This window comes from Nyctereutes procyonoides, unplaced genomic scaffold, assembly GCF_905146905.1.
Source record: "Nyctereutes procyonoides isolate TBG_1078 unplaced genomic scaffold, NYPRO_anot_genome, whole genome shotgun sequence".
Lineage (NCBI taxonomy): Eukaryota > Metazoa > Chordata > Mammalia > Carnivora > Canidae > Nyctereutes > Nyctereutes procyonoides.
The window spans coordinates 21,043,420-21,068,738 of NW_026575135.1; the positions used below are offsets into that span (position 1 = coordinate 21,043,420).

Sequence of the window (25,319 nt, forward strand, 5' to 3'; positions counted from 1 at the left end):
CTGGTGTACGGAAGGTAGTCACAATCATGAGAGGACATTTGAGGAGAGACTCTAAGGGAGGGAGGAGTGAACCAAACAGATATCTAGGGAAGAACAGTCCAGAGAGAGGGAACAGCATATGCAGAGGTCTGAGGCAAGGGTGTGCTTGGCATAATTGAGGGACGGCGAGGAAGCCAGTGTGGCTAGAGCAGAATAAGTGGGGGAGAGTGGAGGAAGGGAGGTCAGGAAAGCCCGGTTGCAGGGCAGGGTACCCAGTGCTGTAGGGCCTCCTAAGCCATGATCCACTGTGGATCTCACACAGTGAGATGGAGCATCAGGGAGTGGCAGCCTAGAATATCTAACAGGGAACTTCAGAGGCCTGTTTTGCCGCCTGCCACTGGCGACTCACTAGCTCCAGCTGATTTTCCCTTCTGATCATCTCCTGAACCTGGCTCTGAACCTGGGTAGTCATTCCCATCATCAGCTCTCCCCTGGACAGGAATCTTCATCTGGCCCCCCAGGCCTCTGTCACCTCTCCCTCTGATGGGGTCTCTACTCTGTGGCCAGCTGAGACGACACGAACCCCTCCACTCCACAACCCTTCTGCGTCTGGCATGAATTCTAAGTGTATTAATCTGATCAGACAAGGGCCCGAGTATTTGGAAAACACACAAGGGGATCTGGGAGGTGGAGATTGGGGTTACTGGAAGGTGGACTGTCATTTTGTGGGTAAGGAAGGCAGCGTGCTGCAGGGGGAGGCCCAGGAGCCCCTTCCCACCCCAGCAAGCCCCCATCGCAGCCCTCTCTCCGGCCTCAGCAATGGCTCCCCCCAGAGGCGCCTACTTTATTTATTGCTTCTCCCCAGCTCCCTGCGGGCAGAGGAGAGGTGCATTAGTGTGTTTGCAGACCCTGCCAGCTTGGAGCAGATGCAGGGCTGATTTGCAAACTGTCATTGCTCTGGCCTCCTCCAGAGACCCGCATGCTGGGCTCAGCCTCGTGGCTCCAAGAACCACCTCCCCCAGGCAGACAGCCGGACAGAGCCCCTGTCCCCTGATTTCCCAAAGTGCAGCCACTTGGCTTGCCGTTGAGAAATTTAAATTAAATGCCATGGAGGAACCGTCGCAACGCATTGGGCCATGTTGACAGTGGAGAATGAAGTTCTCGTTGTTGATAGGAGCTCATTGGCCTGGCACAAATTAGACAGGTGTCGGACTCTAAAGTGCAAAGAGTCCTGAGCTGAGCACCTGGGATCCAGATTTGAGTTCTGGTTGGGCCGCTGAGTGTCTTTAGACAACTGTTTACTGCCCTCTGGGCCTCAGTTTCTAAGCTGTACATGAAGCCACAGGCAGTCTGAGAATCCACCCCAAGCTCTAAAATTCTCTGAACCAAAATTTGAGGATGTTTCCTTCATCCAAGTAGTCAAGGATAGTGGTGTGTCCAGCACGGCTTGGCAATTCTGGAATTGCCTGGAGGTTGGCAGAGGCACCCAGGAGCTGAGATACTAGGGCCTCTTAATCTCACCTGCCCTGGTAACTCTGCTGTGTGACTTGGCAAACCACCTCCCCCTCTCTGAGCCCATTTCCTCACCCATAAAATGGGAATGATCATCTCTTGCCCTTAGGTCATTGTATGAATCAGACAAACTGATGAATGTGGAAGGCGAGTGTGAGTAGACACTTGAGTGGCAGTTGTCGTTACCATTTTTGGCTATGCCTTACCCTGTATGGGCACACACATTTGCCAGTCTAATGCAAGAAGATGCCCCTACTGAGTACAGAGTCCAACCAAGTTGACTTAGCTACGTAAAAGAGAATGATGGTGCCTCTGTGCAGAGTGCAGAGCTCTCTTAGGGGTTGTGCTTGCTCGGTTCCGTGCCATCTTAAGTCCACCGTTGATGGAAAAACACACCACAGATAGACACAAAAGCCTCTCAAGTTCTTTTCAGCTGAGACAGGAGATGACACACATTGGCGGACAGAGGCCGATCTCTGTGTATCCAAGAGGAGTCGAGCCAGTCCGAGTATATCTAACAGGTCAAGCTCTGAAATGAAGAAGCAATAAGCCAGTGAAATGGTACTATCACCGAAACATGATTGATCAATTGAATTCTATCAGAGACAGTGGACAGTGAGATTAACTCAGGCCTGATAGGTTCAATGAGTTAAAGCATGATGTTCATTTCAGCTTCATTTCACCAGTCTTTGCTTGTGAAATTGGTCAATCAATAGAGGTTGAAGATCATATATATATATATATATATCGGGGACCATCTTATGGGGAATATAATCTCAGTAGTTGGCTCCTGGCTGGGGCTGCCTGCCTCGGGTAATGGAGACAGAACAGGGACTCCATCAGCCCCATCGAAATGGCCTGATATCTCCTCCAAATGAAAAGTATTTTTGGATCTCTGATGATTTATCTTTTTTTCCTCCCTCTCACTTTGATCTATGACAAAACCCATACCCATCTTGGAGAAATATAGTGATTTCTCCTGAAAACATTTGTGCAATGATCAGGATGATACACTTCAAAATATGAACCTTCTTTTTAGTTATATTGTCCTTGGAAAAAAATAAAGACAGTAATTTAAAAACCCAAATGGGGGTAATGCAAAGATATCAGTGTAAATATGATTTTTAAACTCTCTTATTTATTTATTTCTGTGCCGTGGAGGATGGGGGACAGACTGCTGTGTGTGTGAAAGCCAAAAAAGGGGGTGCATGCACAAGGAGTCCTTCTAGGTATAATTAAAATGATGCCTTCAGCATTCTTTGATCTCATTTAAAAGCACAACTCATAGAAACAAATCACCCTTTTGCTCCCAGTAATATTTCATTTGCTCCGGAATATTTTCACTATGGTGGTTGATTTAACATCCCTCCTAATTAGCGTGCATATCTCTCTGTAAGGTGGCGTAATTAGGTACTACTGTACAAGGTAATGGACTTGGACAGTATGGATTAGAGAGAACAGATTTGTGCCGAGGCAATGCCCAAGGTATTGCCTATTCTTGGAGGTCATCGTGATTCAGTTCAGCACAAAGAAATCCCATCTCTTCATACCAATGCCATGAGAGCTTCCGTTATGTATTGACCCTATGTGTACGTCAGAGTATATATTAGGCTCTGGATATGGATAGAAATGCTGAGAAGCTAGACAGATGGGAAAGAGCCTTGCTACTCTGCTCTCTCCCCCTTCCCCCAGTTCCTGCATTCTAGCCCTCCTGAATTACAGCCATTCTCTAAGCAATGCATTTTCCTGTGCCTCTGGGCCTTTGCAGGTGCTGTTCCCTCTAGTTGGAATGCACTTACATCCTCTCCCTGCCCTTTTCTTTGACTAACTCCTTCCTACTCATTCTTAAGTCTTGGGCTTCATTTCTTCCAGGTGGCCTTTTTGGATGAAATGGGGTGATTTAGTATAAGGTTAGGAACAGACTCCAGTCAGACTGCTGGGATTTGGGTTCTAGCTCTTCAGTCTCTTGGCTGTGTGACCATGGGCAAGTTACTTTAGCTCCCTGTGCCTCAGTTCCTCATCTGTAAAATGGGAGGGGCAGTAACAGACCTGACATTATTGGACTGTTATGAGCATCAAGTGGATAAGGTGCTTGGAATAGTGTCTGGCACAGACTAAGCTCTGTATAAGAGCTGGCCACCACCGTCCAGCTCCTGGGGCTGCCTTCACTTCTTAGGCTCCCAGCACTTACCTTACTTACCACATTGGAATGATTCATTTCTCTACGTCCTCCACTCAGGGCAGGTTCAGGTGACCCTCACAGGGCCGGATAGCCAGCAAGGGTTTGGTGCCTGTTGTTCAGGAATGCATGGATCCATGAGGCTTGGAGTGGGCCTCGGGGGCCTCGGGGGCCTCGTGCGTTTCCAGGCTCAGCTTGCTTTGGCCCTGCCTTGTGGCCCGGGACAAATCCCTTTGCCTTCCTGGAGCATGGAATCTTCGGTCCTTTGGGGCCTCTCCCTCACTGACAGCCTGTGACTCATCGGGTAACACACGGCACAATCAGATTCACTCTGGTCGAACCTGAACGTATTTGGCAATTTTACAATTTTGTGTGTTCCTTCTCTGAGAAGAAAGAGTGAGTGAGACTAATGGGTGAATAATGGTAGTTCCTGTGGCGTTTCCTCCACGCTACTTTGATTTTTCGCAGCCCGTGGTTCCAGTTTAAGATGGGATTTATACAGTCACCCAGAACATTGATTTTGGTTGAGGCTGCCACGGGACGTTTCTGGCCCTGCCACCCTGTTGCCTGGCACAGGGCCTGGCTCATGGTAGATGCTCGTAGTAGATGGCTCAGAGTAGAAATGTTGCCGGCTGAATCTTTTCTTTGCCGAGTCCTCTCCTCTTTATCGCCATGCCTTGTCTCTGTCACTGGGGTCTGGCTTGGATGGCTCCTCCTGCAGGGCCCCTTCCCTGGTGTTAGTCATCTCTGGGTCACTCTGAGCATCCAGACATCCCCATGCAGAGTAGAAGAATGAATGGCATTTCGTCACTGTTGTTGGACTCTGAGCAGTTGACAACGTACTGCATTCTCCTTTCGGTGTGTGTCACTGGGAAGCTTAGAGCTCAACTGAATTTTGGCAGTTGATTATGCTCTCATTTAAACTTTTATGGACTGCCTTCAGTCCTTCTTAGAAGTAGGTAGAACAGAAGGCCTTGGTCGTTTCGCTCTTTCCTCCTCCAGGATCACTGATGTCATGGAGGTCACCCTGAAGGTTTTCTCGAGTTCTCTGCTGATGCCAGAGACCCATCCTGCTGCCAAGTTCCCCCAAACCATTTGGGCCTGCACCCCTCAAGTCTATCTAGGTTACGTATTCAGTCAACAAACCTTGATTAGCATCTCCTTTGCTTGAGGTGAGTCTGACGTGGGCTCTGCCCTCGGAGGGCTCATACTGTTCGCAGGGAAGGAAGGAAAGAACAATCCTAGAAACGGCTAATGTTTTTCAAGCACTTGCTATGTGCCAGGTGCTATGCCAAATATTTTACCTGTATTCCCCTTCTGTTCTTTTGTCAAGCCCGGGTCTCCTGATTGTCCTATTTTACAGATGACAAAATCAAGGATTAAAGAGGTTAAAGAAGTTTCTCAAATATCATAGCTTGTAAGAGACAGAGTGAGGATTTGACCCTGGACCTGCCCACATTTAGGGTGCCCAGGCTTCCCGGGTGGCTGAGCCACATCCACCACAGGGCCTAGCTTTGCTCTAAGACATGTTAGGAGGCGTGCAGGTGTTTGCTGTGGCCTTGAACAAATTAGTTCCTATCTTTGCCAGGTTCCTCAGCTGTAAAATGGGGGGGCTGACCTCACAGGATGAGTTGTGAGGAGTAAAATCCAGCCCATTGTGGTGGCCTATGCAGCTTGCTGAGGAGACCCAGAAGAAAGGGCAGTTCTTTCAGCCTTTGGACTTAGAGGCTGCTTCAGAGAGGAGGTGGTTTTTAGGTTGAATCTTGATGGGCAGGGGTGAAGGTGAGCCAGCAGAGGGATGAGAAAGGAGGAGTAAGTAGGCCGCTGGGATGGTGTCATGGGGTGACTGGGGGTTGAGTCTGACTGCAGGGACATATCATGGAGGCCAGGAAGGCTTGGGCTTTGTCTTGAGGAAGCCTTGGAAGGGTTTTCTTTTTTTTCTTTTTAATTTTTTTAAAAGATTTTATTTATTTATTCATGAGAGACACAGAGAGAGAGAGAGGCAGAGACAACAGGCAGAGAGAGAAGCAGGCTCTATGCAGGGAGCCCGATGTGGGACTCAATCCCAGGTCTCCAGGATCACGCCCGGACTGAAGGTGGCGCTAAACCGCTGAGCCACCCAGGCTGCCCATTTGGAAGGGTTTTCATGGTGAAAGTGATGGTGAGAGCAGTTCACCTGGTTTGGACACTAACTTTGTGCCAGGCACTGTGCTAAGCATGTTATGGGGATTATCTCATTAACCCTTACAAGAGCCCCAGAGACCGTCCTGCAGACCACTAACCTAGTTTACAGATGAGGAAACGGGGGCATGTTAGTTTTAGTGGCTGACTTGAAGGGTAAAGGGGAGTGGAAAGAACACTGCAGGTATGAGGCCTAGGCATAAATCCCAGCTGAGTGACCTCAGTTACTCAACCTCCCTGAGCCTGACCTACCAAGACCTGGCTCTGCTCTGTCTGCACTGAGGGAGGCAGGCCTGGGAGCATGGGTGGCTGCCAGAGTGCTGGGGTAAGAGGTGGCAAACTGGCTGGGTGTCACGACCATGGGACCCTGCAGGCCAGATCAGGGGAAGACCTCAGACCCTGGGGAAAGGGTGGGGGGCACTGTAGTGCACAAAGCAGGAATGGAATCTGGGACTTATTCTCACAAAGTCAAAAAGATTAAGGGTAAATATATCCTAGTGAAGAAGAAAGATTTCTTCCTCTCTGACTTCCTCCCAGAAGCCCTTAACAGCCTGCGGCTACCCACATGTCTGTTCTAAACCAAGTATTGGCAAAGAGAATGGGATCCCCTATGTAGGCTCAGGCAGTTGTTTAGGGGTGGAATGGATATCTCAGTGTGTTTGGGGGGTGCCCTACAAAGACTGCACAAAACAACCAAAATGGGAAAATAACTTAACGTTCATGTAATACTATTTCATAGACAAAATCTAGGTGGATTTTGGAGGAGAAAATGATTAGAAATGACGGACTCAGCCTCCTTAGTTGGTTGATAGGGCCTCTGATGCCCAGAGAGGGCTCACACAGCAAGTAAGGGCAGAACTGGGGCTAGAACCCAGGTCTGCTGGCTCTCAACCCTTTTCCCACTGGGTCCTGCCACTTCCCTGCCATGTGGAGGAGCACCTGGGAGGATGGAAAGTTCCATAAGCGCTCTAGCATTGGCTGGGTTCTGTAGAGAAATGGGACCTGGAAAAAGCTGAAGACAGACCCAGGGGCTCCAGCCTCCTTCCCTGGGACTCCCGGGCCTTTGGCTAGGGTTGCAGGGTTACATCCCAAAGGCCATCATAACAGATGGGATTATGGAGATTCCTGTTTGTTTTTATTTTTTTTTCCTCCCAGCGAGCATCTGCAGACATAAAGTACATGATGATTTTTAAAGAAACAAACCAGAACCCTTCAAGAAAAATGCAAACCCCCTGAATCTGCTGTGCTCTGAAGAAAACGCAATGGGTTTATGATCTTTTAAGACACACAAGAGACAGCTTTCTCTTGACAGATGGGAATCTGAGGCTATTTTGCTTCCTCCCCCTTTGCGTGACCAGACCCGATTGTGTAAAGCTTTTAGCTTCAAAGCCGGGTTGTGAATAACATTGGTTTAACCTGAAATTTAAAGCCAGCATTTCTTTGCTCCCCGAGACGGGGCTTCCTGCCCCTTGCTCCCCTGAAGCTAGCTTCCAGAATGTTAATTCTACGAGCCATGGTTGACTAAGCCCAGCACTGGGTCTATTACATATTATTTGATTTGGAGTAGAAAAAAAGATTTAAAGATACCATGCCCCTTGTATACCTTTGTACTTTTGCCCATGTCTGTCCATATATTTAAGCATACTATTCACATTGTGAGTCCAGATTTTTCTCCCTGGAATAAAATGGATCCGAGTGTTTCTGTAGCTTGTCTCCAAGACCACATTCCCCAGTGAAGTCAGACAGTATCTTTGCAGCACAGATGAGAAAGGCTACGACTTCCACTGGAGACTTGGAGGTTCAGACCTGCCCTTGTGCCAGGGATGGTTTTTGGGGATTCATTTTCGTAGCTGTCTCTGAGCATATACTTGGTTGGTTTGGCTCATACTTGCTATATACCCACTAGGTGTGGCACCCAGAGGTAGGTCATCTGTGTCCCTGGCCTAAGAATTATGCATCTTTTTGTCAGAGTATTTATCTTGGTTGGCATGTGTGCCTTCTCTGGTCTGATTATTTTTCAATTAACAGTTGCCTCCTCCACTGAACAGAAGTACATGAGGGTAGGGCCATGCTCTTGCCCATTGCCGTAGGCCAGCATTAGCATGTGCTCACTGAGGTTGGTTAAGAGAAGAATGAATGATTGAATGAATGAGGTGAGATGGAGGGATGCTCCATCTTTGCATACCAGACCTGCGGAATGAAGGTGGCTGTCACAGGTATTACTGACTTGTTCATTTATTCCACAAATACTCCCCGTGGAGGAGAGCAAGATGAGGTAGCTAATAGTGCAGTGTCAGAGTGAAGGGCCCAGTGGGTTTGACTCTAAGAAAAAGGAGAAAGCGGTCAGAGCCCGGGGAGTAGGAGATGAAGCAGCCAGAGCAGAAAGGAAGGCATCCTGGAGGAGGAGGCCTGCATGTTCACAGGCTGTCTGTCCTGGCAGCAGTGCACACGGCAACGGGTAATGATTCACCTTCCCTAGCAGCACGGCGGCTGGCCTGTGGGTGACAGCCTGACCCCATGCATCGCATTCAGATGCCCACAGTGTGGATTTCATGTTGCTGGCCCTTAGTCTTTCCAAAGGATGAGGCTTGGGCGCAGGGCTTCGAAAACACAGCCTGATGTAAAGGAACTAGCAGTTCAGGGTGGAGAGTGACTGTTCCCCAGCCCCTCCTGGGGCCCCCGCACCGCTACCCTAGCGGGAATCAGATCCTCCCCATGGCTTTCCATGGGTTCTGGGGCTGCCTGGCCATCTCCCCACAGCCTCTCCACAGCCCCCTGGGGTCTCTTGCCCTCACCATGTCTTTCGTCACCTTCTCATGTCTAAGCCTTTGTGGGCGGCCTCCTCTGCCTGGCATGCCCTCTCCACCCCATCCTCTGTGCCCTCCTGACCCCTTGTCTACTTTTCAAGCATGACTTCCCCTTGGAAGACTTCCTTGACTCCTCCCCGTGTGGTCACACCCCTTCTCCATCATCCAGAGTCCTTTGCATATGTTTCTAGACACTTTTTCTACTTGGCCGCAATCACAGTTTGTAGCCATATGTCTGTGTGAGTACTGCCCTTTCTAGTTTGGAGAGAGGGGCCTGTCGTAGTCATCGCTGTATCCTTTCTTGTTTTTTTTTTTTTCTAAACATCCCCTGGTACAAAACACTTCATCAATATTTGTTAAATGGGTGATTATATGTGTAGAAGTGTCCCAGCCTCCTAAGGAAATGAGCAATGTCAGGCATCTGCGCAAAGTGACGAGGTAGGCTTACCTCACCTCCCACCCCGGTAGAGAAAGCAAGTGGGGGTGCTGGAGGGGCGAGGAGGAGTAGGAGGGATCATAGGTCAGGGCACACGCCTGGAGAGGTGGTTCTTCCCACCTTGCTGTCCTCCACTATGAGTGTCCAGGTCACCAAGACAGCCTGGACCCTCTCACAGACTTGGCCCGTGGGTGCTGTGGTTGACTTTCAGAAAACCAGAGCAGGATGCAGCAAGTCTTCTTCCTAGAACATGGCTTGGGTCCCTGCAGGGCTGCCTGTGTCTGCTAGGGAGCTAGGCTTCCAGGGACCCCCAGTGCATACACATGAGTTGGCCATGTACCCTGGGTCTTTACTTTGTGCTGGGCCATACTCAGTGACTAGGGTGACTTTGCCCTCAGGAGAGCCCCTAGTGGAGCCACCCTTAGCTTCCTTAGTAGAGGTGGAGCTCTGCCCTTCTAGAATTCTGAGCTGTCAAAGAGCCCAGCCTGTGAAACCCATGGGAGAGGGAGTGAGCCTGAGGACATCTGTGGGAGGACCAGCCCGAGTGGGAGGGAAGGGATGGCCATTACCTGAGGGCAGAGTGAGGCCTTGGTGGTCCCTTTGTCATCAGGGACCAGCTGATAGGATCCTTCCTTAGGAGTTTGGGGCCTGGCTGGCAGGATGTGGCTGGGAAGTATAAGTGAGGTGTGGTAGAGAAACTTGATGGGAGCATTGGGGACCCAGGGCAAGGTCATACTTCAGCAGGAGGGACTGGACCTAAGGTGACAGGCTAGAGTAATAGCTGAGGAGGAGCAAGATGAGCATCCTCCCGTGTGTGTGTGTGTGTACCTTTGATAATAGGGCCATTTGGCAGATGCCAACTAATGAGGGAGGCACAGACAGGGCTGTGAGCTCCCACATTCTGCTGCTCTCAATGTCCTTGTAGGAATGGTCTTCATGGGGATAGAGGGGACTCTGAGGATGATGTCTTCTTGTGGAAGACTTGTGTCACAGGTGGCCAGAAGAGGGGCCTAAATTCTAGCCTGGGAGACATTGGCCAGAGAGACCAGCTTCCATCATGGCCCACATGTTGGGTTATCTGGTCATTCAGGCTGTAGCCTAGCCTGTGGTATCCTCTTGGGTCAAAAGGGAGGTGGGATCTGTTTGCTCAAGTTGCTTTATGAACTGCCTATGAAAGCCCTTCCCATAGAGATACTGGGGTCCTCTGAGCTGTCAGGCTCCATGTTGGGCTCTGGAAGGCCATTATGCATGTGAACACCCACAGGTGGTGTCTTCGCTGAAATGTTAGACCCTGCATTGCACTTTCCCCCAGATAGGACAGTTGGGGAAACACCTGCTTTTGGCAGCATCTCTGGCACAGCATCTCACTGCTTTGGGCTCTTGGTGTGGTCTCCTTCCTCACATGACATGATGGATGAGGTGTAGGGCAGCATGTGCTGGCAGGTGGGATGTAGCAGAGAATCAGGCAAGGCATGTGTGAAGGCACCTGCCATCAAGAGATTTGATGCATGCTGGTCTCCTCTGGGGCTTCCCCATGCAAAGGCAGAGGCCTCGCCTCTGGGCCTGGGTTCCAGCAGTGTCTGTGGTCAGACCTGCATGAGCAGCTGGGTCCTAGGGGGCCCTGGGGGATGAGGGCCTTTCAGGCCATTTCCTTGCTGGAAACTTTTTACCCTCCTTGCTGTCTTTCATTTTGAATGGTTCAAGCTCACAGCTCACAAAAAGATATTTCATCCCATTTTCTTTTTTTATGGGTAACTCATAATATTTTCTTTAAAATGTAAGCATCATCACCAGAGCCTGTTACAGTGTGAAGAGCTAGCAATACAGAACACATAGAAAATTTAATCCTGTACTTTCTTGGCAATGCATGTTTTTGAGTAGACAGTACATTTAAAATTCTGCAGTAAAACCAAAGCAAACAAAAAGCACGTGATGAGGAGTGTCCCTCCCTTCACCTCTCCCCCCTCAGTTCCTGCCTCTGGGAAAGGAGGGATAAGTGCTCTCGATGTTTCTCATGGTGCCTTCCAGAGTTCCTTTGGAGATATATATACAAAATGCACATAAAGTCTTATTTTCTTCCTTTTTTTTTTACACAGTTATATGTTATACATGCTGTGCTGTACCTGGTTTATTTTTCACATGACAGTGTATCCTGAAGATCTTTCCACCTCGGTTCACAGTGGGAGTCCTCATTCCTTTATGCAGCCGCCCGGTAGTCCACCGTGCGAGCACACCATAACTTATGGAGCCAGCCCCTACAAATAAATTCTGGTGTTGTTTCCAGTCTTTTGCTACTAGAACCTTGTACATACATCACTTCCCATATGTGTGAGTGTAGTAGTAAAATACATTTCTAGAAGTGCAACTGCTTTATCAAAGGAAATATGCATTTGTGATTTTGATGGATTGTGTCAAATTGTCTATCACGGATGTGTGACCAGTGGGCTTCCACCAGAATTGTATGAAGGCTGTTTCCCTACAGCCGTCCTGGCATGGAGCTTTACTGACTGGTCATGTGATGTGGTGGCAAATGTCCTGGGTGAGGCCATCAGTTCTGTACCTTCAAAGGGGTGGGGGAGCTTCAGTGCAGAAGAGGCAGTGGCACCTGGTCATTGAGGCTACCACTCCAGGGGCACCTGGGTGGCTCCATCGGTTGAGCATCCAACTCTTGATGTCAGCCCGGGTCATGATCTCGGGGTCCTGGGATTCAGCCCTGCATCAGGCCCTGCGCTGAGCAGGGAGTCTGCTTCTCCCTTTCCTTTTGCCTCCCCTTACTCTCTCTCTCAAATAAATAAATAAATCTTTAGAAGTGAGTCCCAGTCAACCTGAGCTCCAATCCTCAGGCAAATTACTTGATCTCTCAGGCCTCAATGTTCTCATCAGCAAAATGGGGAAATGTTTTCTACCGTGGGTGACTGAATTTCAGATGAGGTGATGTATGTAAAAAGGGCTTGGAATGGTGCCTGACATGTGCCCTGGGAGCTGGCTCTGTTTCCTCTCCTGTCCGGGAAGGAGCTGGGCTCGGGGGTTTCGCAGCCCCTCTTCCTAGTCTCACTGTCTGGCATGCCTTTCTGCAGCAGCTCTGTAACCTGCACCCCCCCTTCCTGTCTCCTGCTCATCAAAGGTATTCAGGAATCTCCAGTGCCAAACGGTCACTCCCTGCCGGGCAGAGATTTCCTCCGGAAGCAGATGCGGGGAGACCTGTTCACGCAGCAGCAGCTGGAGGTGCTGGACCGCGTGTTTGAGAGGCAGCACTACTCGGACATCTTCACCACCACAGAGCCCATCAAGCCCGAGCAGGTATGTCCCACCACTCACTACCTGCCATACCTCCAGCCAGACGCAGGCTCGGGTTGCCCTCCCAAAAGCGTTTGGCTGGGTGTGGGTGAGGACGCCAGGTTCTACTCAGAGATGGGCTTCTCGTTGTTCTCGGCCAGACTTGGACAGTTGCAGCATCCCACGGGGTCAGGAGGACTTGTCTGGGGTTTCTGGCAACTTCTTGCCTTGGTGCCTCCGTCCCCCCTGGCCAGCCTGGGGGGTGGGGGGTGGGGGCAGCGACATGACATGTCTGGCTGCTCTGCTGTTGCTGAATGGTGTCCTTTCCCCAGGCTCTTTGCACAGGGGTGGTGTGATGATCTCCTGGGCCACTCGAGGTGGTCTTGGGTCATTATCCTGTCAGTCAGGGTGGAGACGGAAAACCACATGACGATGGTGCTAGTGTGTACCCCATTGTCAGCTCACTTGTCGGGTCACCCTGGCATGCTTTTAGAGACTGAATCCAAGAGTCTGGAAATGAAGAAGTGTCACACTGGACAAACTTCCTGCTGGGTCATTTGCAAGAGAGGGAAAGAAGTAGGAGGATGTCCTCTTGCTAACCCTGACAGAGAAGCAGTCCCTGCCTTGGCTGTGGGACCAGGAAGGCTCTGCCCAGGGAGAGGCTCCTGAGTCCTTGGATACGGTCCCTAAAGGACCAGATTCAGCTCAGGAGGCTATTTTCTGATGCCCAGTCTGGGCTGGTTACCTGGGAGGCACAGGCAGCTCACCTGTGGTTCCAGAGTGCTCCCATCTGGTGGGCAAGTCAGAGAGAGGTAGCTACTGGTACTGGTGGTGAGGACTGGCCTCGCTGAGCTTCCTCTACTTGCTAACTAGATGGGACTTCTGTCTTTTTCCCATAGAGCCGTTCAGAACCAGGTAGGCTGGCTGCACAGGCTCCCACGGAGAGGAAAGATGCCAGAGGGGATGTTGAGTAGTGAGGAGTGAACAAAGCCTCAAGGGCCACCATCCTATGACAGTCTGGCCATCTGAGCAGTTCCCATGAGGGCTTTCACGGACCATCTAGCCACTGTGTTTTCAGATGGAGAAAGCGAAGCCCAGAAAGGCTTGCCTAAAACCACACACACAGCAAGTTGTGCATTCACTTAACAAACACTGAGGAGTATCACCTATGTGCAAAGTATGAAGCCAGGTACTAGGTGCTTCAGTGAACAAGACAGGCTTGCACCTGCCCTCAGGGAGCCTACAGGTATGTGGATGAGTCACATAATTAAGAATAACCCAAAAGGTCAGGGATTACACAAGTGCTAGGTGCTGAGGCAGGGATGTCTGAGGGTCTCTGAAAGAATAAGGTAGAGGCTGAGCCACTGTGGCCTCCAGAGGGAATTGCATTTATGCTGAGCCCTGAGGTATAGGGCAGAACCAGGAGAAGGGACTAGGGGTGTCGGGAAATGTGCCTGGCACAGGGAATAGCAGGTGCAAGGGCCTTGAGGTAAGAGAGGGCACGGCAAGAGTGAGGAATGGAAAGGAAGCCAAGAGAGCCAGTGTGGCTGAACATCAGGGCACAGGGGCGAGGGGAGGGGGCACAGTGATATTGGGGAGATAGGCCAGGCCTTGTAGACTCTAAGACTTTGGTCTTTCTTCTACAAGTGTAATCTCTGGGAATGAGGTGGTACTATGTGCTGGACTGAGTTGATCTCACATGCTCAAGATCTTGAGTTTTCAGGAAGTCTGTTTCCATCACAAACAGCCTCTCCCACTGCTCACAGCCCTTCTGAGAGATGGCTGAAGCCACATTCCATCTGACACAGGAAGAGAAAGAAAAGGAAACTTCCTTGGATAAGGCCTACCTTTTCCTCCAGAATCAGGGATTAAATGTACCTTCTGACCATTGACCAGGTCACACGTCTTTAGAGCTAGCAGAGACTGCAGAGGCAAGCTTTCAACCCCCTCATGTTGTAGAGCCCCGCAAGGGGACAGGATTTGTCCAAGGTCACGCAGCAAGTGTTTGGTCAAGAGTGAGGGCTCGGGCCTCTGCATTTCTGGCCTCCACCACATGAAGCCTCCAGTGCCTGTATTAAGCTCCTGTTCACTTAATGCAGACATTGAGTGTTAGAGACTGTGTTCCCCTCTGTGTTTCACGTGACACTCGGGGCTGTATCGTATTTCATTTAACTTGGAATGCCCAGGAAGTCTGGGCAGAGACCATAGGGCTTCACTGGGAGGAGTCCATCTGTGTACTCACTCACTTGCTCAGACATTCGCTGCTCATTCATCCAACCTGTTTCTTGCACGCGGGCTATGAGGCTGGCCCAGTGCCAGGCACCCAGGGAGAGGAGGGATGAGGCAGGCACCGGCTCCGTCTGCCCAGTCTCTCAGGAGCAGTAGGACGTGGATTAGAACCTGCAAGGCAAGGGAGAAGGTTCTGTGGGCCCTGATGAATGGGGCGGGGGGCCCCTCAGTTGGCAGCCTGGGGGACAGGTCTGGTAGGCTCCCGTGGAGGTGGGGCCGGAATTGCCGACGCCGGGAGGGCCCGCTGCGGCCTGCTGGCTGCGTGTCCTTCAGAAGGCGGACGCGCCCGCGGGCCTGCGCCGGGGGCTCCGAGGCCGGTAATGACTGACTCCGTGCTTTCTGGTTAATCTGCTTCACCTCCCCGTAATGCGCCGTAATGAGGAGAGATGGAAGGTGAGGCCGCGGGCCGCCGGGCTCCCACGCGGGCAGTGGACTATGAATGACGCACCCTCGCTCCGGTTCCCAGTCACTGGCCAGCTGACAGCCGCCGCCGGGGCCGCCGCCCGGGCAGGCTGCACGCCAAGGGTACGAGTTCCTTGAGCCCCGCAGGCCGCCGCCCGCCTTGCCTGTGAGCCCCAGAGCCCCCGCGCGGCGGGGTCCCGGGGGTGCTTCTCTCCTCTGTGAGCAGACCCGGGCCTCCGTGGGGTCCTGCCATCGCTTTCAGCGAACAGCCTGCGGGGAAGAAGGAGCTTTCACTGGCCTCGGAGCCGAGGGAGTTTGACTCGAACCCCGGCTCTGCCTTGTTGGGCGGATGACTCAGTTTCCACACCTGTGGCGGCAGTAATTGGGACTTTGCCGACGACAACAATAGCACGGCAGCAGCTCCCCAGCTCCATCCTCTCCTCTGGCTCGTCGTTTAAAGGCCCACTAACCAGCGTGGGGAAGATCGGTGAGCCCCATTTCACAGACTGGAACATTCCTTCCCCCAGACGGTTCACCCCATTTTCAGCCCAGGGAGCTTCCAGGACTTGTGGAGGCCGCAGAGCTGGAATTTGACTTCAGGGTCTTTTGTCCTCATCATCTTGTGCTTAGATGGTCGCCTGGGCCTCCTTGTTCCCGAAAGATTCTAGGAGCATTTTCCAACTGGCCGGTTCTCAGAACTGGCCTCCTGCAGCCGGAGTCTGTTATTCCAGAATCCTCAGAGTCTTGCCTTGGGCTTGGGTGGTCACATCCTCCTAAAGTGCCCAGCCCAACCACTCGTGGGAGGAATATTCCCCTTCGAGGCCAGGCTGGGGTCCTGCCAGTCACGCCTACCCCCACCTTGCCGCTCTTCCCACCAACATCTGCCCTGCGTGGGTAGGTCAGGCTCCTGGCTCTTCCAAGGAAACCGAGGACACCCTTGGCCCCGGGTGTCACGCCGCCATCCACACTCGCGGAGCGATGAAACAGTTCCTTTTCAAAGCGGTTATTGAAAAAGCAATTCTGTTTTCCCTACACGCGGAAAGCCTAAAAATCACCCTGAAGGAGAAAGAGGGGGGAAAAAAGACAAGAGAAGAAACAAGTGCTGGTAGGGTGCGTGTTGCGAACAGTGGGATCTGTTTCAGCAAAACTCGCTGCGACGCTGTGGCCCGGCGCTGCTCGCGGGAGCCCGTCCCTCCGGCGGCAGGAAGGCCCAGGCGAGCACAGCCTGCGTATTTACTCTCGGCAGACTATTAACCAACACCAGGCTATTAATCTGGCTTTTGAGCCTTCACTAAAGCCCATAAAAGCTCACAGTTGTCAAATGGAGTTCATTTTAATTTCCTTTCAATCACAGTAAATTATTCAGGTGATAAATCAGCTGGAGCAGCCTCCTGGCTGTAATAGAAACCCTAATTCCTGGCTAATTATCCAGCCCATTGCTGCCAACAGATCAATACGGGCACAAAATGGAACCGGCCCAGGGCCCTCCCTCCCATCGGGCCGGAGACAGAAAGACAGCTGGGGAAGGGGACGTGCTACTGACCTCCCGGGAAGTTCAAAGGTCATGAGGGGTTAAACCGGGAGAAGGCTTGTCCCTTGTCTGAAAGAGAAAGCCACCAGAAATGCCTCCCGCTTGCTTCTGCTGCTTTGCCCTCTGAATGGTGGCATCTCTCCAGCCCGGTGGGCCTGGGCCAAGCATTGCCTGTTCCTGTGTGTGTCCTACTCCTGGAAAGGGGTTGGTCTGTGTTTTTGAGCATAATTGAGCTTAGTCATCAGGGATGGTCTGAACACCTACCTGAGCCAGAAAAAGAGCTGGGATTGTGGGGAAAAAATGAGGTGCCGGGCATGCTTCCTTTCTTCAAGGAGCTCATTTTCCTCTCTAGTGGATCGGGGCCCACTAGAAGGGGGTGGGGTAGGAAGAGGAGGGAGGCAAGTGTGCCAGATGAGGAAGGGGAAAGGCTTCCTGGAGGAGGTGCCATGAGTTTTGCATCTTGAGGTGTGGACAGAATCCAGATCTGTGAAGATGGTAGAGCTGGTGGGAGGGGGCATTCTAGGTGGAAGGAAGAATGTGGGCAAAGGTTTGAAGGAATGCAAGTGTGGCAGAGACATGTGAGCCAGTCCAAGTTGGCTGGAAGGTAGGACGAGTGAAGGGCTGTCAGGGACAGTGGGGCTGGAGGGGTGAGAGGTGAGCCAAACCGCAGAGGAATGTGGAGCTGTGGGTGTCTGACTTTGCTTTGGGGGCAGCGTGTCCCAGAGAGCCCTGTGTCTGGCCTGGGCTATTCTGCTCACCTGGAAGCAACCTTCATGGGGACGCCTGCCTTTTGCCCTGTCTCTGTTATACTGTTGGATCTCTCTCCCCGAAGCCCATCCTCACTAAAAAGTCCCTCGTGGTTTCCCCCACTGAGACCTTAGCCCAGCCCTGCATTCCCATCATGACCTTCACTACCACCCTACGTCCCTCTGCTGCCCACAGGATGCTCTGGCTGTTGGCCAGGCCTGACCTCTCACTGCCCCTCAGGGGCTGGGCTCCCCCTCTGTTTGAGGGGGCCACAGACCATGGGCCTGTGTGTGTGTGTGTGCGCACACGTGCATGTGTATGCATGTGCACGAGCAGGTGAACAGCAGGATGGCAGGTACAGCAATTATTAGTATTTTCTTAATATTGTTGCTCTAACTCCAAGCTCCTGCTCACTCTTTCTCTGCATAGAATCTTCCTTCAGTCAGTTTCTAAATCTACCCTGTCCAGAGCCCACTAGGATTCCTGCCTGCCCCGGGAGGCCTTCACCGACCCACTTCAGTCCACACAGACTTGCTTCTTGTGTGAGCTCATGAAAGCATCAGGTTCTAGTCATTACTGCAGTGATTGTTGTAGTGACTGCGTATTTGGTGTTTACCATGTGCCTGGCTCTCTTCTGAGGAGCACGTTCCTTGCCCCCTCGCACTATGAAGTCACAACAGCACCATTTTCCCCATTGTGCAGGGAGGTGAGCAGTGACTCAGCCACAGGTTTGCAGTGAATGCAGGGCCGAGATTGGAAGCCAGATCCCTGGCTCCGGTGGTCACTGGGGCTGTCCCAGTTGCAGCACAATCAGGCCACCTACTGATTCTTACAGGTGACCAGTTTCCTGGGAATGCACCTGGTGGTTTGATGTACTCATCCTGGGAGCCAGGCATGAGTTATAAAGTGCTGGGGCTGCCACAGGAACCGGTGTGGTTTCTAGAGGTATGAGCAGCAGTCTCAGGGCAGTGACTGTGGTATTCTACTGTGACCTGGTTCTGCTCCACTCACCCTGATCCTCCACTCACGAGGCTGTGCTCAGGGCTAGGCTCTTCCTCTGCAGATAAAGTAGAGAGTATTTTTAGAAGACATTATTGAAAATTCTTTCCTAGGTAGGATGCATGGAGAAATCAGGGCTATTTGGTGTGAAGAAGGGAAGACATGAGCAGGGAAGGAGGCAGGCTAAGAGAACTTTCTAGTAGCCCAAGCTTTCTAACCAGCTGAGTGGGCCTCCTTGTGAAGTAGTGAGCTTCCTGTTACCAGAGGCATGTAAGTAGAGTCTATCCTTGTTCATACATGCTGTATTAGAAGTTTAAGAATCCACTGAGGACTCGATTAGCTAAATGTCAAGGCTCTTCCAACCTGAATGAATAATCCTAGGGTAAGAAGAGCAAGAGAGGCCTGGTGGGAAGAGGGGAAGGAATGGGGGAGACAACCAAAGGAGACCTTTAATGCTACGGGGTGGAAGGGACACTCAAGGGAAATTTGTCCCCAGGGATCCTCAGCAGGGTGGGCCAGCCTGGGTCCCAGGGGCTGTGGCCCTTAATGTAAGAGGCTGGAGGCTGCAGGGTCTCAGGAGGCTGGTGATGACCCCAGCTCCTCTTATGCACAGAGCAAGGTGGGGGCTGCTGGTGAAGAAGCCAGCACCAGAAGTCTGGGTGGTGGTGGCTGCCATCAGCCCTGCTGCCCACACATGGCACCAGTCATCCTCTGCCTAGGAACTCAGGGCCAGGTCCCTCAGGGAGGAGGATTAAACAGACCCACGTCCTGCTAACACATGCCACAGCTTGCAAGGGGCTGGCCAACTTAGGATAAAGGAATCTCTCAATGAGAGATTCCACTACCCCCTACCTAGGACTGTAACTCAAAATGGTTCTGTGAAATAGAGATTGCCTGCAGCATGATCTGCATGTGGCAGATAAGGAAACCGAGGCACAGGGGGCTAAGTAATATGCTCTGATAATGTGGTTCAGCCATATTCTCTGCTCCCTGCCTTTTGTGGGTGTGGAGAGTCCTCTGGAGTCTGCGCCCTTTCCTCTGCATGTGCACACGCTTCCTGATGGATTGATTGGTTTCACTCAGCATGCGCTTATTGAGCACTGCCCCTGTGCCAGGTGCTGTGCTAAGTGCTGGGATGCCACAGCAACAAACATGCTCCCTAGAATTCACCCTACAGCAAAGGAGACACATGTCAACAAAATTACTACACCAGTAAAAATAGTGTGTCATTACCAAGTATCACAGAGTGTGATGGGTGCTCTGAAGAGGAAGACCAAAGAGTAAAAGAGTGAGGCCTCATCTGGATGAAGGGGTCGAAGCATGTCTCTCTGAGGATATACCTCTGAGCTCAAGAAAGGGAAATGTGGTGAGAATAGCATTTCATGCTGAGGGAACAGCCTAGCCAAAGGCTTGAGGCTAGAAAGACTTTTGTACAGTAACCAAAAGACGCTGCATGGGGTTGGTAAGCGTGGGCAGCAGAATGCGGCATGTGGTGCAGGGGCTGGTGTGGTGGAGACAGATGTGTACTAGGGCCAGGGTCTCGGATTTCGTCTTGAGAGCAAGGAGAAGCCTCTGTAAGACTGTAAACCAGGGACTATCAGGCTCCAATCTGGTACAGATTAGATTATTCTGCTGCTATGAGGAGACTTGGAGGGTTGGGGGACCAGGAGGCTGTTACCAAGGTACAGACCATGTCTCTGTACTCCTGGAGGTCACTGTACCCCTGGAGACAGTTGTCAGCCCTGTCGGGGGTTGGCCTGCTCTCCAGGCTGGAATCCAGAGCAGGGATCGTGGCCCTGTGATGCACTGCTTCTCTCCTCTCCTCTCTGCCTCCCTGTGTCTTCCTGCCTACTCTCAAGCCCCCCAGCTCTGCAGCCAGACCCCCAGATTACCAGAGTTGCACTCAGATTTGATTCTGAGCTTTCTGATGGTCAAAGCAAAGTGGGATGCAGTCAGTTGTGTGCTTCTCATTGTCCACCAGGGGGAAAATAGGATAATTCCCCAAAGGAGGCCATGCTTTTTCTGACAGATTGGAAAGGAAATTGTCACTTGGGCTTTCAGTGGGTGGCCCTGTGGAGGCCATGGCTCTGTCCTCAGCAACTCACACAGAAGAGCCATAGCAAGTTTCACAGGGCTCTGTGTTATGGGTGAGCGTGGTGACCATACACTAAGCAGTACAGGTCTATAGGGGCAGGCCCATTGTGACTACAGGGCTTGAGGAGGCGGCCGTTTTGGTAACCCAAGTTAAACTAAGAAAAATCCCAGACATTCTGGGGCACCATTCCTAGATTTTCCAGTATGATGTGTGGAAGATGTGCCACGATCCTGGGGGCTTTTGTGACTTCCTGCCACCACAGGGTACCTTAGGGGAAATGTCTTACCTGGAATGTTTGGTCTGTAAGAACATACCTCATCATCAACTCAACTCTAGATGAGGAAGAGGAATTAGTAGTTTTGCATTTGACTTCTCTGATGACTTGGTGTGCGGGGACGTGGAGATGTCAAAGGAGGAAAGAGTTGTGTTTTAGAGATTAAAGAAGCAGACGGCTTCTCCACAGTTGCAGATGGACAGGATGGAATTGAGAGGCACAGTTGGGCCTTCCTAAGGAAAGCAGGCACTCTCTGACCTGGTTGCACCTGGAATCCTGATGCCACAGGAGGACTTTTTTTTTTTTTAAAGGTTTATTTATTACTTAGAGCAAGAGAGAGAGAACGAGAGAGAGCATGAGCATGAGTGGGAGGGGTAGAGGAAGAAGGAGAGAGAATCTGAAGCAGACTTCAGGCTGAGTGTGGAGCCTGGCGTGGGGATTGATCTCACAACCCTGAGATCGTGACCTGAGCAGAAACCACGAGTCAGATGTTTAACAGCTGCACCACCCAGGAGACCCCAGAGGAAGACTTCTGACCCTAAGGCACAGTGGAGGTGACCAAGTGAATGCTCTGGGCTTTGACCAGTCTGATGAGTGACTCTTCCCATGGAAAGAGCCATAAGAGTGGAGAGGGTAGTCACATCAAAGAGAAGGACAGGAATTCTCTCCCCAGTTCTTCCCAGCATGAGGAAATGGGGAAGAAACCTCTTCCTGAACAGAAATTCAAGCAAGATTTAACTTGGATGTCATCCTGCCTCTGGAATGAGATATACTATGCTGGAGTTCTTGCTCACCAGGTCTCCAGAGGAGCTGGGTGCCTCTGGACCAGCCATATTCCCTTATCCTCCTGCTGTCATCATCTCAAAGTGACCCAGGGGTGAAACTACAGGGACGCTGAGGCCTCAGCCTTTTTCACTTACTCTACTCCATAGAGTCTTGCCTAAGATGCTCATTTCTTCCTGAACAGCTTTTAAAATATTTCCTAAACAATAGAATATTCTAAGTATTCTTTGTTTTCCTGTGGGTCAAGCAGAAGGGTGGCTTCCCCAGAAAAACCATTGTGCTTATTTTGCAAGATTGAGGAATGTTTGAGGGAACAGTGAGCAAGTTGCCATAGTATAAAAGCTTGGGACAGGCCCCTGGGCTTGTGTAATGTCGCTTGGGGTGGTCGCTTCTCTCTGGGGGATTAGACTGGGTCATCCTTGAGATCCATTCCAGCTCTAACATTCTGTGTTGAGAAATAAAACAAATTGGAAATCCATCTCTTATTTTTATTTCGACTTGTTTAGTTTCTCTTCCTGTCTGTTCCACTCTTTGAGATGACAAGCAAATTCTGTGTATGTGGAGTTTAAAGATTACAAGCAAATTGTCAAAGAGCTGCCTGTACCTTGCCAGGATATTCTTTCATTCATTTATTCATTCATTCATCCAAGAAATTTTTACAGATGTGCCATGTCAGTGACATTGACCACCTGTGCTGTGCCGTGTGGCATAAAGTAACAGCAAGAGATGCAGCCAAAGGTACTGTGTGAAAACTGACTTTGAGGTAGAGATATTTCCCCTACCCAAGGCTAAGCAATATTTGCAATTAAAAAAAAAAAAGACAACAGAATATTCCACTCCTATAGCTTGTTTGTGTTGAGGGTACTCTGCAAGTTTGGCTTAAGGAATTTGGTTATTTACAAAGCTCTTAAGGAAATAAAACTTTTTTGTTTTGTAAATTACAAGAAAAAAAAGAACATAGATTTCTGGTTCTGATAACAGGGTCTCAGGTATTACAGGCACCCCTTTCTTCTCAAACAATAGAAATACGGAATCAAATATAATAACAAAATACTTTTGATATATATCTGAGGTTGAATTAAAGATAGGGAAATCCTTGGGAGCTGGAAATTAGGAAGGAGCTCAGAGCCAGAACTTTAAGTGCATGAGCTAATGTCCCAGGGCCCAGGCTTCTTACCAGTCCTGGACATAGTTCGTGGTGAACAGGGGCTGGGGGTGTTGATGCTGTGACTGAAGATCTGGCCTTAGACTTGTGTGATATGGGAGTTGGAACTGAAACTACTGCAAAAAAAACTTGAAACCCAGAAGAATGGCACTTTCCATGAAACGAGCAGTAGGCATATTTCACCTGCAGGCTGACAAAAGCAGTAGAAACCTTGATTCTCCATGAGACTTGGAGTAGAGCAGAAGTTTCCCATGGGAGGTTAAAATTCCAAGCCTTGCCACATATTAATGTGGTATCTCACTTTTTATTATTCCCAAGAAACTCAAGAAGTTAATATAAAAACTGGGCTCCTATCAATGAAATCCTTGAGTTGCCTAACAGAAGCACCTGAAAAACCCTCACCTGGATCCTTCCACAAACCAGTCTGTACAACATGCCTGTAGAGCAAACCATAACTACTGAAGATGAGTTCACAATTTTAAAAAGTCACAAATCACATGGAAATGAGGAGGAAGTGGAGACATAACCAGAAGAATTAGTACTGCAAGAACCTAAAATAACAGAGAATCTGAAGGAAACTATAAAATGACTACAGAAATGAAAAAGAGACTGCAAAAGGATAAAACACCATGATAAAGGAATATGCAGATAAGAAAAAGAACCAAAGATATTTTCTGGAAATAAAAATTTTATTAGTCATCAAAATTAAAATTTGAATGCATGGTTTAAATAACAGATAAGATACAGCTGAGTAGAAAATTAGTGATTTGAGAGACAGAGCTGAGGAAATTGCAGGGAATGCAGTATAGAAAGGGTTACATGGAGTGCCTGGGTGGCTCAGTTGGTTAAGCATCTGACTCTTGATTTCGGCTTAGGTCGTGATCTTAGAGTATGGGATAGAGCCCCATATCAGGCCCCATGCTCAGCACAGAGTCTGCTTGAGATTCTGTCTCTCCCTCTCCTTCTACCCCTCCCCACCATGCACACTCTTTCTCTCTCTCTCAAATAAATGTCTTTAAAAAAAGTAAGAAAGAGAAGGTCACAGATAAAGCAGAGTTTCATGAGAAGTTCCAACATATGTCTTAATGTTTCTCTGGAAAAATAAGAAAAAATAGAGGCAATGCTATATTTGAAGAAATAATGGCTAAAGAACGTATAGAATAGAACTATTGCAAGACAAATGTCATTAGATTGAAGAAACATACTAAATCCCAAACAAGCTAAATAAAAATAAATGTACATCTAGGCAAAGCTGTAGTGAAATCGAAGAACATCAGAGCCAAAGAGAAAGTTATAGAAGCAACCATATAGAAAGTATAACTTTTAGATCAACAGAACACTTTTTATCTAGCATCAGTAGGAGTCAGAAGGTAGTAGAAGATATCTGTGTTAAGAGATAATAACAATTGATCTATACTCAGATAAATGCTCATTTAACAGTGAAGGCAAATAAAGACATTTTCAGACAAATATACAGGAGATTTACCACTCACAGACTTTTGCTGAACTGCTAAAGGATATACCTCAGGAAAAAGGATATGAGAGACCTGCAGTTTTAGCTCTGGCCTTTGAAGAGCTTGGAAGTCATTATTCCCATATTTGCAACAACAAATAAAGCTGAGCAAATTGAAATCAACAACTTCTCTTGACCCACCAGAGACTTGAGGTTGAGGGCAAACAGCTACTGAAACTGCAGAAATAGGAGCATACAGAGTTATAGCTGAGATCTTCCAGATTAAGATAAAACCTCTACTCAAGGTCTATTTACCTCAGTTTCTATTACCCAATGCATTATGTCCAGCTTTCAGCAAAAAGTTAGGCAAGAAAAAAAAGTCTGAAGAGACAAAGTAAGCATCAGAAACAGATTCAGATATGACACAGATTTTAGGTTTATTATATAGGGAATTTAAAATAAGTATGATATGTTATGGGCCCTACTGGAAAAGTAGGCAGCACAAATGGACAGGTGGGTAATGTAAGCAGAGATATGGAAACTCTAAGAAAGAATGAAAGAGAAATGCTGGAAATAAAAAGCACAATAACAGAAAGAAAGAATGCCTTTGATGGGTTCCTCAGTGGATTGAACAGCCAAGTAGAGAATCAGTGACCTTGAAGATGTGTCAGCAGAACCTTCCCAAACTGAGATGCAAAGAGAAAAAAAAAAAACACAAAAACAAAGACAAAACCCCCAAAACAAAACATCCAAGAATTGTGAAATAATTTTAAGAGGTGTAACATATGTATAATTGGAATACCAGAAGAAGAGAGAGAACAAAGAAGTAGTATTTGAAGTGGTAATGGCTGAGAACTTTCCAAAATTAATGACCAAACCACAGACACAGGAAATCCAGAGAATATCAAGATACTTCAATATCTACACCTACACACACCATGTTCAAAAATCAGAAGACTAAGGACAAAGAGAAAAATCTTAAAGAAAGCCAGAGGGAAAACTACTTTACTTCTAGAAGAACAGGAATAAAAATTACAGTGGATATCATCTCAGAAACCATGCAAACAAGAAGAGAGTGGAGTGAAATATTTAAAGCTTTGAAAGAAAAAACCCACTAACCTAGAATTCTACATCTTGGGAAATTATCCTCCAAAAGTGAAAGAGAAAGGGGCACCTGGGTGGTTCATTGGTTAAGCATCCAACTCAGGTCT

The 25,319-nt window shown here is 49.4% G+C and overlaps 1 protein-coding gene across 1 annotated transcript in view; it reads left to right on the forward strand.

Moving 5' to 3' along the window:
• Positions 1–25,319, forward strand: part of PAX5 (paired box 5) — a 186,859-nt gene that overhangs the window by 52,620 nt on the left and 108,920 nt on the right. The window contains exon 6 of the mRNA XM_055302426.1: positions 12,219–12,394. Within this exon, the coding sequence (XP_055158401.1) occupies positions 12,219–12,394 (176 nt within the window). The remainder of the gene's footprint in view (positions 1–12,218; positions 12,395–25,319) is intronic.